The sequence below is a fragment of the Hemicordylus capensis genome, chromosome 2 (genome assembly GCF_027244095.1).
Source record: "Hemicordylus capensis ecotype Gifberg chromosome 2, rHemCap1.1.pri, whole genome shotgun sequence".
NCBI classification, from domain to species: Eukaryota; Metazoa; Chordata; class Lepidosauria; order Squamata; family Cordylidae; genus Hemicordylus; species Hemicordylus capensis.
In genome coordinates, this window is record NC_069658.1 from 272,008,510 (window position 1) to 272,023,379 (window position 14,870).

Below are 14,870 nucleotides of genomic sequence, written 5' to 3' on the forward strand. Positions count from 1 at the left end.
TATTGCCAGCATCTGGAAGACGTGGGGAGCAGTGGTGCCCTACCCAGCAGCCCGTGTGGCGTAGGCACTGCCTACGGCACTCACCTGGCCTCTGTGCATGCATGGTGGCCATTTATGTGGTCAGCAACACTATGCTGGCCACGCAAATGACCAACACCCATGCACAGATGCTAGGTGAGTGCCGTAGGCAGGGCCTCCACTGTGCGGGATGCTTAGCAGGGTGCTACTGCTCCCTGGGTCTTCCAAGTGACAGAGATATCACCAGTAACAACTTTTAAAGGTACTTCTCATCACCCTCCCTGCACCTCCTTCACTGGACACCACTGGATTATGCACCATACCAAAGGCATTTGGCCACTACAGAGCCAGCTACATTGCCATAACTCTGTGCACCTATTGCAACGTAGTAAGTAGTTAGCAACTACCTCAACCCACTTGCCTTGATAATATCACTGCATCTAGGCAAAGCTCACGATTTTCTTCATTGCTACAACAATGCATGTCTATAATATCAGTATGTAAGATGGTAAATAACTCACCTTGCATACTTTATTGATTTGAATAGCTCATTCAACATGACTTCTTGGACAAAAGTGAAATTTATTTGTTTATCACATTTGTATACTGCCCAAAATGGAAGTCCTTGTATACTGCCCAAAATGGAATACCGCCCAAAATGGAATACCAAAACAGTATACTGCCCAAAACAGAAGACTCAATTTAAGGCGTATATTCAAAGCAACAGGACACCAAGCAGGAGGGGCACAAATGGCCTGTATCATCATGTGCCACCCCTGCAGGTGCTTCCTGCCCCCGTGGGCAGATATGTGCACCTCCCTCTGTCAGGAGAGAGTGGGCAGGCAGTTGAGAGGGCACTCCCCATCCCTGTCACCCATCCGGGTCATGCAACAATGACATTATAATGCACTGTGGCAGATAGAGACCGCCTGCCTGGCTGTTCACTTGTTCTCCTTGCTGCCTCTGCCCACTGCCCCTGCCTGCTGTTTCTGGGTAGCCAGCCTGCTGCAGTGAGTTATAATCACCAAGGGGGCAGGGGGTGCCACAGCCAGGCTTTGCCTGTGGTGCCACCAATCCTTGGGCTAGCACTGATTCTAAGGACTTCCAACGGTGAACTTTATTTAAGTACTCCATGCTTGTCCACTTCACCATGCCCCAGAACCCTTTGCCACACGGTTATTTGCCAGGTGCAAGACTATGGAGGAATATTAAACTCATATGAAAGATATGTGTGTCATAAGTGAACAACATGCAACACGACTGTAATCTTAATATCTGCAACACAGTCTGCAGCATGCCTGCATGATCTGCAACATGGCTGTCATCTTAATAAGGAATGCTAATGCAAGAGAAAGGATAACTTTGAACAATGCATGCAGTGCTGACTTCCTGATTCTCCCTCTCCAATTTCTGTCTTAAGCTGCAAGTTAAGTTGCTCACTTACTTGTGAGTAAGGCTTAATGAATGCAGCTGGCTTACTTCTGAGTAAATATACATAGTATTGTGATGCATGTGCCTATGTATCGGAACATCATAGTTCCGATACATGGTGGGACAGTTCACACGCTTACCCAGCTCATTGTTCCGTTTTCTTTAGTGGAGGGGTAAGTGTACATGCCCCCTCTATACTGTAACATGTAATGCAAAGAGAGAGAGACAAAGAGAGACAGAGAGAGAGAGAAACGGAAAAGAGGAGCAAGATTTCACAACTATGCAGAAACTAAGGTTTCTGCACAAACAGAAACCAAGAAACAAACAGCACATGTGTGGTTAGGATGGTCCATTCCTCAGCATGGAAACAGAATTTTCAGCCTGGCAAGTATGTGAAGCAAACTATCCTCTCTTTCCTTTCTACTTGCCAAGAGTAGTCTCCTTTATGGCTTGAGACCCATTACTGTACTATACAGCAAGGTTTTTTTTCCCAAGGGCTACTTTTGGGCGGGGGGGGAATACAGGCCATATTGTGCAGCTGACTGTATGAAGTGACAGTGAAATGGTAAATAAAGCCCCCTGCAAAAGCATAGCACAGTTAGTATTCCAGTATCATCGGGCCCCTATCACTGCATGATTAAGTTCTTACAGACTTTTCAGTAAGGGCAACCTTCCTGATCTGGTAACTGCCAAGGGCAAGCCAAATACACAGAGTCAATCTATAAACATTTAATCTCTGCAGAGAAGGCAGATTAAGTGTATAATTGACCCATATAATCCACGTATCATCTCCAGTCAAATGCTTCCTACGTCCGGTTTAGACAGACAGGGGCCTATAAAAGAAAGCGTATTACTAGGGCTGTGGATTTCATCAGTGTTGGAGATGGCTTTTTAATCACTGTTCTCAGAGACTGCTAGATTTAAGCAGATGAGCTAGCTGCTCTGCTGCTAAGCACATCTGTTTTAATCTTTATCTTCTGCTCAGGCTTGGTCTTCAAGAAGTACAAAGAGGAAAAAAATAAATTAATTTTTGTTTAGATCTTTTCAGTCTTAGGAGCTTCACCGGATGATTTGATTTCTCATATCAAAAGCATGTCATTGGTTTTTTAAAGTATTTTTTGGGCAAGGGGGTAAGATATTGAATTAATGGGGAAATGCCATCTGCGCCTTTTGTGGACATTTAATTTCTACATCAATAGCCTAAGATGCACAGGCATGTTGGTTTAAGTATCATTTTTTCACTACTTCGTTGCTACTTTCTTGTGACTATGAGAAAGATTCTTTATCATATTTAATACATGTTTTTTTTGGTTCCTTGAAGCCAAGATATTACAGTTTTATTGCATTTGGATTCTGTGTTGCAAGGAACATGCCAGAGTTCCCTGAACTTTGTTTTCCGTTTCCCCTAATGCTGAATCACAGCTGCTTCACTGTTCCTTCGCAGCCGCTTCACATGTGGATATACATCTGCATACTGTATGTCACTGTAGTAATGTGCAACACTTATCTTTATTTTTACTGCATGTTTAGGCTCATACAATGATACGGTCCATTTATGCTCATACAATAATACAATCCATGTGTGGGACGAGGATCAATTGAAACTCCTTGCAGTGCATATGCACATGTACAAGAAGTTTTTTGGTTTGTTTTTTTAAGAGTATGACTTTCACATGTTACTGGGAACATAACAAATACTAATGAAGTAGCACCCACAGTTTCCCTTACTCCAGAACAGGGAGCCTTAAGACTCCTTGTTCCAGAGTAAGGGAAACGATAGATGTCACACATGGTGTGTACCTCTGTTCTCATGATATGTGAAGCAGTTGTCAGCCTCAGGCTTGTAGAGTGAAATGTGGGATAAGAAGTGTGCAGTGGAAATCTGCTACTTCAAGGATTTGGGACAAGGCTTCTCAGGGAGTAGGTACATAGGAGCAAAGGAACATATTAAACTGCTTTATACTGAGTCAGATCCTTGGCCCAACTAGCTCAGTGTCGTGGTCCATCTAGCTCAGCATTGCCTGTATCGATTGGCAGTGGCTCTCCAGGGTTTCAAGCAGAGGCCTTTCCCTGCAAAACCTGGAGATGCCAGAGATTGCGCCCAAGACCTTCTGCATACAAAGTATGTATGAGTTGTAGTAAGAGGTACTAAGTGCGGGTGCAGGTGTGGGATTAAGAAGGTGTGGACCTAGCAAAGACCAGTTTTGAGAATTGGTGGCTCTGCCATGAGGCAAAATGAGGCAATAGCCTCAGGCAGCACCTTAGGGGCCCTTTTGGGGGTGGAAGAATGCACCCCTGTGGCTCCTCTTTCTGGAGAGACTGTGCCCTTGTGGGAATGGGGATGTTGAGACTGTTGGCCATGTGCTCTTGTATTGCTTTTTAAAATTGTGATTTACGTTTTAGATATATTACTCCTTTTGTTTTTAGATATCCAAATCATTCGGATGAGTTTTATATAAACTTACTTCTTTCTGATAATCACACCGATGTTTCACACCAGGTAGCCAGAATCTGTACAGCTGCGATTAAGATCTGCGCGTGGTGTGTCAGAAATGGTTAACTTAGTTTTTTAAAGTTTGCTTCATCTTATTCTATTTTATTCTACTTCTATGTGTTTATATATCTGTACCAATATCCTCTTTATCTGGGTCTGGGTTGAAATCTGTATATTTGATCAAAGATCACAATAAACGGAACTGAACTGCACACCGCTGTTGCCCCCTTCACTGCTGCTCCCTCCTCCTGAGTGTGCCTCTAGCAGCCAGCAATGAACCCTTCTGTCCCTAGTCTCACCCCAGGATGGGAACCAATGCTGATGTTGCCCCAACCCATTGCTAGCCGCTTCCTCTGCCTCCTGGAGTGTGCCTTCAAATGTTGCAGCTAGCCTGTCTGCTCTCTCAGCAGTACCCTGCTCAGCCCGCAGCACCTCACTCTCAAGCTCTCTCTCTCCTGCTGTCTCCCCTTGTCTGGAGACCAAGTGGACAAGTTTGGTGCTGGAGGGAAGGGGAGGGAGCAGGAGAGAGAGAGGTTGAGAGTGAGGTGCTGTGGGCTGAGCAGCACAATGGCAACACTAGAGGACAAGCAGTCGCAACTGCTGAAGGCACACTCCACTCTGCCTCCCAAGGGGCATGCAGTGCAAACAGCCAGCAGTGGTGGTGTGCCCCAGATACTGAGGCTGGGCGCTTTCCAGACTAGACCCTACAACGGGGTCAGGACGTATCTCGGAAGTGTGCTTCCACACTTCCTGCGCCGTGACAGCACAATCCCTATGGGGACAGCAGGGTGCCGTTCACATTTCCAGTGCCTTGTTGTGACTTTAATTGCTACGATACAGAGCAAGGACATTGTAGATCGTGTGAAAAAGTTGCTGGTTTTTTGGGTTGTTAGTTGCTGCAAAACTACTCCCCCTGCGGTTTACGTTCCGAATACTACTTGCTGAATGGTGGCATTTACAGAGCCCCTGGTGGCGATACAGAGCCCCTGGTGGCGCAGTGGTAAAACTGCCGCCCTGTAACCAGAAGGTTACAAGTTCGATCCTGACCAGGGGCTCAAGGTTGACTCAGCCTTCCATCCTTCCGAGGTCGGTAAAATGAGTACCCAGAATGTTGGGGGCAATATGCTAAAAATCATTGTAAACCGCTTAGAGAGCTCCGGCTATAGAGCGGTATATAAATGTAAGTGCTATTGCTATTGCTATTGCTATTTTGCTGCTGTTCCGGCAGCCAGTCTGGAAAGCACCCTGGAGATTAGGCGGAAGAAGCAGCTTGGTAAAGAGAGGTATATATAGGCACAAGTGGGGGGAAAAAACCAGAGAGAAGATGGAACAGGCAATAAAAACAGGGAACAGGAAAGAAGGATGTAAGCTACCTTGGGAACCTGACAGAACATTCAAAAGAAAATATGCAACCCGCCCCCTCAACCAAATATGCAAATATCCGGTTACACGTCCCTGTTTGCTTTACCTAGTGTGGCTAGGCTTATCGGGTCCAGCCTCAGAGCAGGGACAGGGAGGGGGGGTTGAGCGTCACCCTGTGCCTCCTCTGTCCCAGGCTGCTTGTTCCTTGTGTCTGTCCCTCTCCGGGGACCCCTGACACTCTCTACCAGCCAGCCTCTCATCCACTGCTGGCTCCTTATATGCCTCCTCACAGGCTATGCATCGCCCGCCCCCAATTACAAGGCCAATGCCCCTCTTTATTACCTGTAATTGATTACCCCTTACAGCTGTTGCCAATGCCTCTCTCCCTTCTCCTTCCTCCTGCTCAGACCCCCTCCCTTCGGGAGGCATATTGCTGATATTATCCTCACACGCCTCCCTTTCAGTCTTATCAGGGCTCAGCTCCTCCACCACTGGAGCGGAGTCCCTGCCCCTTGGCAGTCTTATCAGGGCTCAGCTCCTCCACCACTGGAGCGGAGTCCCTGCCCCTTGGCAGTCTTTCCTCCGTCTCTCCGGGCTGTCACCCGGTCTCTGTCGCCTTGGGCCCTCTCACCACTCTGTCCTCAGAGGTAAGGACAGCCGGCCGCACCAGACAGCAAATAATACCATATTCAAGCAAAAATGCTAAATACATTTTGAGTTACAAAACCATATTATAAAACGTAACAAGCTGATGGAAATTAAAGAAAAAAATAAAATATTTTGAAGGAAATATAATGTGATCAGATATTTAATGGCTAAGATATACCTTTAATTTAATTTAATTTAATTTAATTTTATTTAATTTAATTATTTAATTTAATTATTTAATTTAATTTATGCAGTACACATGCTACAGCCCCAATCCTGATGTCTCACTGATGCTATTTATTCAAAATATCCCCCTGAAATCAAAGGAGTAATCTACAATAGAGTGGAATCATTACATTTGCTTTGTCTCTCTCTCCTTCTCCAATTGTCATCAATAGACAGGCATAATTTCCCATTAACTCCCAAACTAACTCTGCCTATACACAATCCCGACTCTCTGTCATTAAGTAACACTACAGGAGTCCACTTTGGATAGGCCACTTCACAAGATATGTGTCACTAACTGCCATCTGGATCACAATTCTTGTGCTTTTAGATAATGAAAGAGATTTCTAAAGCCACCTCTCAGAGATTAAAATAGCCAACAGATCATTTGCATCAGGTAATAAACTGACCATACAATGACCTTTCCTTTCTCAGAGTCAGAGTTTTAGAGCCAACATAGAGAGAAACATATCAAACACAAACACATGCTAATGCACTATTTCTTTCTCATTACTAATGGTTTTTGTTACTTCTCTAGAGCCATCACTTTAGTGGGGCAGGACAAACAAAGAAGTCATGTGAAATTACCGTAAATAACTCTAAATAAGAAAATAGCTTTGTTAGCTGCTGATCTTCAGCTCTGCTTCCTAGCCAATCTGTTTCTTCCCCCAGTGACCCAAAGAGAAGATTTTAAAAATGATGATGATGACTTTATTCCATAGTAAACCTGACTAATTTACAGAATAAAGGAGATTAAAATGTAGACCACACAGTAATATTCAGATAATCTCCTGCATACCCCAATATCCACTAGGAAAAATAATTCTGCTGTTATAGCACATGTGGGGAAGGGGGTCTGAGGAGGAAGTGAATACTGAGCGCTATAAAGTGAATAGCTTGAGAAACAAAGGAAATGATAAAATTAGCATTCTAAAAATTTGCTGTCAATAGTATAATAAAAAATTTCTAGTCGATTAAAAAAAAGTAAAAAAGAAACATTATCAGATAGAGAGAAAGGGGAACTAATTTAAAGTAACATTCTAAATAAATAAAAAGCAAGGATATGTTATATATTTGTTGTATAGATTAAAAAAAGAATTAAACAATGCAAGGCCAACCTATTCAATGGACAGGCTCATATGCTCAGTATGATCAGATGCTAGGGATGTGCACAAAACGGCATTTGTATTCCATTCCAAGCCTGGATCGTTTCGTTGGAACAACTGGTCTAACTGGTTGTTCTGATGGAATGACCCCATTCTGAGCTGGAACGTTCTGAGGGCCATTTTTGATTCCAAAATGGTGCTCTTCTTGCCTCTGAGCATTCCTGGCAGCCATTTGCATGGTGGTTCTGACCACACAAATGCCTGTTGTGCGTGCTCAGAGGCCAGAAGTTTTGGAGTCCAAAATGACGCTTGGAAGGTTTTGAGTGTTCTGAACTTAGAGCGGGGTTGCCATTCCAAGCTTGGAACAGGACATTTATTTGAAGGGTGTACTGTTCCAAGCTTGGAACACTCAAAATGTTCTGCACTTCCCTACCAGATGCACAAAGGAGATGGCCCCTGTGTTTTTAACAGTTGCTTTTTTGGTCCTTTTTTGCATTTGGCCACTTTATCTGAGCCCTTATTTCAGATAAAGGACCTGAAAGAAACCGTTATCTTCTACTTTAATAGTGAAAATAATATGTGTTTCTGAGTTTCATGCTGTTCCACTGTTGTCTATGATGTTCATATGATACACATGACATTTCAAATGGTGGCAGCAGCAACTTGTGTGAGCCTTATCATGACTGCAGGAAGTATAAGGGGCCTCAAATCCATTGACTAACAAGATGGCAATTGAAGAGGCAGCAGGTGGAGGTTTGCTTCAGATCTTTATAGAGCAAATATAATCAGTAGGGTCAGAGGCAGTTCATTACCTTTTCCTGACGGAGGCAAATTTCAATGAGCGACCTTTCCCCCCTTGCTGGCCCCGCCTCGCAGGTGAGCCCAGTACTGAGGCAGCCCCATCCATCAGACCACAGACTAGCACTGATGCTGCCCCTTGTCTCCCTCCCCTTCTGGGTGAGTGCTCTGTCTTTGTCCTGGAACTAATGTGTACTGCTGCTTGCTCCTGGCTGTATCAGGCAGTATGCTCTGCCTCCAGTTTTTCTGGCCTTTCTCACACATCATCAGCATGCTCTCCCCTACAATACTAAAAGGGGACAAGTTGGTGCTGCCTGGAAGGGAGAGAGCAGCAGCAGCAACAAGAGAGGAAACTAGAGGCAGCGCATGCTGCATGATACAACAGGCGGAGCTGCGTGCTGGCCCCAGGGCATGGACAGAGCACATGAGGGGAAAAGGAGGGGTACTAGCATTGGGGCTCTGGCCCAGTGAATGGTGCCAGGGAACACAGGGGCAGCAGCAGAGGTGAGGCAGGGCTAGCAGGAAGTGGGTGACGCTCGCAGCAGGGGGTGGATGCCAGCACTCACGGCCCTGTGGGACACTCACCGCCTGAGGCATTTGCCTAATCTTGCCTCATGTCAGATCTGCCCCTGAATAAGGTGCCCTAGGGAAGACACTCTCTTCAGCTTAAAAAGAAAGCAGACACCTGACTGTGCAAATTGATGCATGACAGAGGGAAACTGCAGCAAATGGATCCCGCCACCCCCACCCCCACCCCGATTCTATATTTCAGATCATAACAGTGAAAGACACAGTATTGTCTGAAGCCAGCTTCAGGTCATAGCACATATCTATCTCTTTGCAATGGAGCCAAGTTTGTATTGTTTAGGGATGTACTTCAAATGGCGTTAACCTTACTTCAAAACAAAGCACACATTCATCTCCTCTGTTGGGGTTTATTTACACTGCTTAGAGATGTGCTTCTTATGGCGATCATGATGAAACTTTAAGCCAAATGGATTCTTGTTGTGTATTTGCACTTTTGCAAATAAGTGCCTAAATATTTCAAAAGCTGACTTAACACATGATATGTGACCTTGTAAACCAAGGCAATTGAATTGAAATGTCCCAGTCAGCTATGCCTCTTGTAAAGCTCAAGGCAAGCTGCTGGGATACACACAAAACTGGGAACTTCTCAAATAATAATAGGTTGGCCCTGAAAAGAACAGTCCCTGGAAATGTACTGCTAACAGAATAAATTTAGCAGAGATGGGCAGAGTGCTAGCAGATCTCTAAAAGGGAGGAATTGAGTGCCTCTTTGTCAATGCCAAGTGGAGAGGTGATTTGTCTTTGGCATTTTTTTATGTCTGAAATTTTCTTAAGAGGAAAAGAGTCACTGAAGTGCTTTATGCATGAATGAGGCATTCTCAGTGGATATGGGTCATGCTAGTAGATGTACACAGGAAGATTATTTGACTCCAATTCATGCCACTTGATATAATGTGATAAAACATTTGACATGAGAGATAAGTTCCATTTTAATCTTGTAGAATATCAGGGAGTGAGGAGGTTGCAGGGTGGGAATGAGAGAATTGTGCAGTAGGAAGAGATGTCAGTAGGAAAGGAAGAAAAATAGGTATCATGCAAAAGAAGCATTTGATGAAGTTTGGGGAATGGTGTAAGAGAAAAAGCTTTTCTGTCTAATATAAGCAAGAGAGCAAGTGAACAAAGCACTAGAAATCTGAAGGCATTCAGATCTGAATGCCAGAACAGAAAAATGAGAGTGCTGAGAGGTTGAAAGGAGAGAAAAAGGAAGCTGTTTTACAACCACACAAAAACATTGTATGCTACAGTCACACAAAGATCCATCCTCACAAGTGACTGAAGCAGTAATGTCAAGCGCCTGCTGCAAGCATAAATGCTAGACTGCACAATTGCTACAAGGACAGAAAATATGTTGCACAGCAAAAGCAACAGAAAGGCAGAGAAATCTGATCATGCACTACATCCTATTCAAAATAAAATCCTAGTTGACAATTTGACATTCATGGGCACCACAGCCAGAATCCTCTTTTAAGGTCTACTACAAACTGCATTAGATTCAAAACAAAACAAGACTCTCAAAGCTTTCAGATTTCTAAAATGATAACTCTAATCTAATATTTCCAAAATTTGCTTTCAGTTTAAAGCACCACTAGTATACCCTACAACACAAATCTCTCTCTCTCTCTCTGCCCCTCAAAATAATGCTTTTTAAGATTAATTTTTAAAATTCAGTCTGAAATACATTTTCAAGTTTTTGGACTTTTAGCAATTGGATTCACTCCCAATAAAATTATATGCATGCCCTAACTACCCTCTTTACTGTCTCTCATCCTTTAAAAACAGGAATTTATAACAATAATGACACTTGACAATCACTCAATTGTTGATTTAAGGCTCTATCACCCCAAAATCTAGAGAGTAAGAGAGAGAAACATTGGGTCAAGTGAATCTGAGTTGAGCATTAGCGCAGCCAGAGAGCCGATAGATTGAGTTTCAGTCAGAAGGAATAGTAACACATATCTATTTTGCAAAGAACAATATCTGTAATTAATAATTTATCTCAAAATGTGACTTATCTTCCTGTCTCATTTTGTCACATTTTGCAGTTTCTCCTCCTTGGGGTCTCCAAGGTGGAGGAGGCATTTACTTACATCAAATAACCTTTCTATATACATCTCCTCATTGACCTTATCACGCAGGATGTCCTGAGAATGGCGAACGAAGGTCACGTAGGCGTCAGCAACATCCATCCCTGGTTTCTGTATAGACAAAAGGAGTGGGTTGGGGGTGGGGGGAGAGAAGGAGGAAAACAGCATGAAAATGGCATCTTCCCAAGACAGTCTATTCTGTTGTTAAGGATCCTTCCCCCTCTTAGTGCTGTATTCAGCTTCACACTGTTGCTGAGGCTCCTTTTCCTCCTAGCAGATATCTGTGACATATTTGGGTGTCAGTGGTTGCTCGTTGCAATGTAGGTAGCTGAAGCAACTAACTACGATAGCACAAGGTCACTGCATGCACCCTGCCTCTCTACTCTTTCTCTTATGCCTCAAGGAAAGCTGCTTGGACGAATAAAGCCTTTCGTTGACACACTAGTGTCAGGAAGTTCTCTCTTGTATTCTTTGGTTACTACGGACCTAATTAGCAAAACAATAACTTCTCTATGCTAATCTTCTGTTATATAAAGTGAGAAAGCTAATACTCAACAGTAGTCCATTTCCCCTCTCTCCTAAGGTTTTTGAAATGTGTGTGCATATATATTTAGAGACAGTGTCAGACCGACACAATCTTAAAGCATTTATCAAATGGGATCCTTGCATTTTTCTTATTAAAAACTAGGACAATAAATATTTTTACATGTCTAAAGGATATGATCCAGCCACAGTTATGTACTTGGATAGCCCATTTATTTCAATAGGCAGGTTAAGCATGTGCTTAATATTTTCCGATTGACACCAATGGACTTTCAATATGCGTAACATTGGTTGGATAATATCCTAACTTTATAGCTCTCCCTGTTTCCTATGCACCAATTTTCATTAAACCTGAGCATATAAGGCTTGCAAGATTTGCAGGAGGTTGTGATGCAGTTTGTGTTTCCCTCACAAGAAGGATGTAGTGGAGGTAATTTGGAGGAAAATAATCACTAAATAAGTTCACACTCCTTGATATGTTGGAATAGAACTTATCTCAAAGAAACCCATTAAAATGCTGAAATAAGAGTCATTATGAAAGCTGCCACACAAATCTTAAATGTCTGTGGCACATTGGAAGTTTCTTTATAATGGGTGTCATTACTTTTATTACTGTGATTTACTGCAGATCACAAAGTATCATTTCTCTATGAGATGCGATTGTCAGCCACTGTAAATTGAAGTTAGTTAACACTTCTGTGTAATTTCCAGGGTGAAAATGAGGACAGTTTGAGAAGCAGTAGGAAGGTAGTGTGTGTATATATATATAAAGAAATACAATTATCAAGCAAAGGGCCAATTGTTGGCCCTAGAGATGCCAGTAACATTTTTAACACCTACTAAAACAATGACAAGGTATTAATTTAAAACAAAAAGCAATGAGGACAATATAAATATGACTGTTATACTTTTCAAGCAATTTTCAGCAAGTGAATTGTGCCAGCTTTTTGATGCAATAAAAAAGCATCAACACGAAACCGTCAACACAAAACCATGCAACACAAAACCAGCACACTTCTGGAATGAGACTAGGAATGGTTACTTGGTTAACTTAAAACTGAGACAGCTAAGCTTTCACCTTGAGATAAATGCTCAAACCCAACTGCTTCTCAGTCAAATTATTTGAATGTCACAGGGATGGGATGTGGGAGAAAATCAGGCACATTGCTAGGTACTCAAAAGATCAGGGGACCGTGCCCACAGCCCCCTTTTGGCACTTAAACTCAATTATGTCATCCCCCCCACTCCAAGAATAATGAGATCTGACTCCTCCCCAGAAAGAAACTCAAGGAGACAAGTTCTTTATTGGGGGCAAGTTCATGTGCTTTATCCACAGCAGAGCACCTTTTAGGGAGAAGAGACAGACACGAGATTTTTTGCTGCTGAAGCAGCAGCAAAGGCCCCATATCCCATTTGAGAAGGAGGTGGCTGATGAGATTTGGGGCTCTGAGCCATTTCATTGGGGGCCTGAGCCTCATGGGCCACCTGAAACGACACCACCAATTGAGCAAATGGAATGGGAATGTTGAGCTAATTTGGAAAATTAGATTGTAACACTCCACCATGCAAAACAGGTTACATCTCCATTCTTGGTTTCCAGCAAAATATTCTGATCCAAGAAGAGGAAGGGGCCTTGCTGTGCCTTTTGTTATATCCTCCTTGCTGTCTTCCACTATGCATATGGGGGTTGTGGTGGAGAGGGAGAGGTATTTTCTTTCGTTGTTCTGATATAGCAATAGCCAGCAGTGATGGCACTCATTATTTTTGTTTTCTTATGTAATAAGAGCACTCATTCTTTTTATTATTTATTTTTATCATGCCTGTTCTCCAAAGAGTTCAGGGTAGCATAAAGTAAAGTGTGCCGTCAAGGCGATTTTGATTCCTGGCGCCCACAGAGCCCTGTGGTTTTCTTTGGTAGAATACAGGAGGGGTTTACCATTGCCATCTCCTGTGCAGTATGAGATGATATCTTTCAGCATCTTCATATATCTCTGCTGCCCAATATAGGTGTTTCCCATAGTCTGGGAAACATACCAGTGGCGATTCAAACTGGTAAACTTCTGCTTGTTAGTCAAGTATTTCCCCACTGTGCCACTTAAGGTGGTCTCAAGGTAGCATACATGCCCCATATTTTGTCCTCACAACAACCTTGTGAGGTATGCTAGTGGAGTTTCTAAGTGGGGATTTGAATCCAGATCTGCCCCTAGGATGGTTAATCTCTGCCATAAAACATTTGGGAAATGCAAAGTCTTTGGTTTGTGTAAAGTCTTGTGCATGAGTTGCACAAATTCAAGAATTCTTAATATGGGGTCACTTCTCCTGTAATGCTCTTCTGCTAAGACAGAAAGGACCTTCTGTGAGTGGAAGAGGCTTTCTGTTAGTGGAAACAATTCTTTGGATCTAAGCCAATGTTCACAACATTTTATCATTAAAAAGACAGAAGTAAAAATTAATTCTAAACTTTGCCTATAACTGACATACAGCTATATCAAAGTAATCACAATTGCCAACATCCCGATTAAAGCTGAACATGTGTAGCATCCCTGCTTCTGAAACACAGAGACTTGTGTGGGATGGATGGTTTTCGCTGAATCTGTCTTCTCCTGGATGCACTCAGTGCAGCATGAAAATATGTCCCCAAGGGCTACACAATTCTCAAGGATATATTTTCATGCTGCACAGAACATTTCCAGGGGGAAGGAAGACTGGCAAAAATCACCTCATTGTGTGAGTCCCTGTGCTTCAGAAGGACAAATGCTACTGCTGTGTACATGCTTTTTGGGGTTGCCTGTGCACAGCTTCAGTCAGGATGTCGGTCTCTGTCTTGAGACTTTTAGCTGACTTCATACTGCATGGGAGCTGGCAATGTAAACCCCTCTTGTATTCTACCAAAGACAACTACGGGGTTCTGTGGTTGCCAGCAGTCGACACGGGGGGGGGGGCACAATTTACCTTTACTTATTAACAGTAACTTTATAAATGTGGAACCACATACAGGAGTGGGATGATAGTCATTCCTATTTGTACATTCTCATTTGTAAATTATTTCTGTCTGCAATTGTCTCCTGCTTTATCAGTCATAATCCCTGACTCCAACCAACATTCATATACTGCATTTAAACTTAATTTAAATGTTAATTTCTGGTAAGCAGAGTGCTTTGTCTGAGATCTTTGAGGGCTCTCTTCATTATAATTCAAGCTCTAAATAGATGGCTGTGGCGCCATTTGCCCTTTTAAAACTGAACTAAGGTGGTTATTTTGCAGAAATGTCTTCAAGGTTGTGTTTGGCATATGTAGCACCAATTCACCATTATTTCTCAAACATGCTTCTCTTAAAAGTTTAAATTATGTCCAGACAGACTTAATTTTTTTTAAAAAAGGCCAATTAGCAGGTAAAGGTCAGATGTTAACATGAACTAATATTAAATTGTATAACAGTTAAAAGCTATCTAATCTAGTACAGGGTTTCTAATCTTATACAGAATTAAGTGTGTTCAAACAATCAACTTTGTGCTGGTTTTTGGCCTAATTAAAAATATGATCAAATATCCAGTATTTTGATGCAAAGTTCCA

At 42.7% G+C, this 14,870-nt stretch overlaps 1 protein-coding gene and 1 long non-coding RNA gene across 16 annotated transcripts in view; one reads left to right on the forward strand and one right to left on the reverse strand.

The window, feature by feature from the left end:
• CADPS (calcium dependent secretion activator) overlaps positions 1-14,870 on the reverse strand; it is a 544,177-nt gene that overhangs the window by 41,054 nt on the left and 488,253 nt on the right. For all 15 annotated transcript variants that reach the window (XM_053299036.1, XM_053299049.1, XM_053299045.1 and 12 more), the window contains one exon: positions 10,758-10,865. In XM_053299036.1, coding sequence (XP_053155011.1) covers positions 10,758-10,865 — 108 coding nt within the window. The remainder of the gene's footprint in view (positions 1-10,757; positions 10,866-14,870) is intronic.
• LOC128346114 (uncharacterized) overlaps positions 1-14,870 on the forward strand; it is a 52,700-nt gene that overhangs the window by 13,891 nt on the left and 23,939 nt on the right. The gene's annotated exons all lie outside the window — the stretch shown is intronic.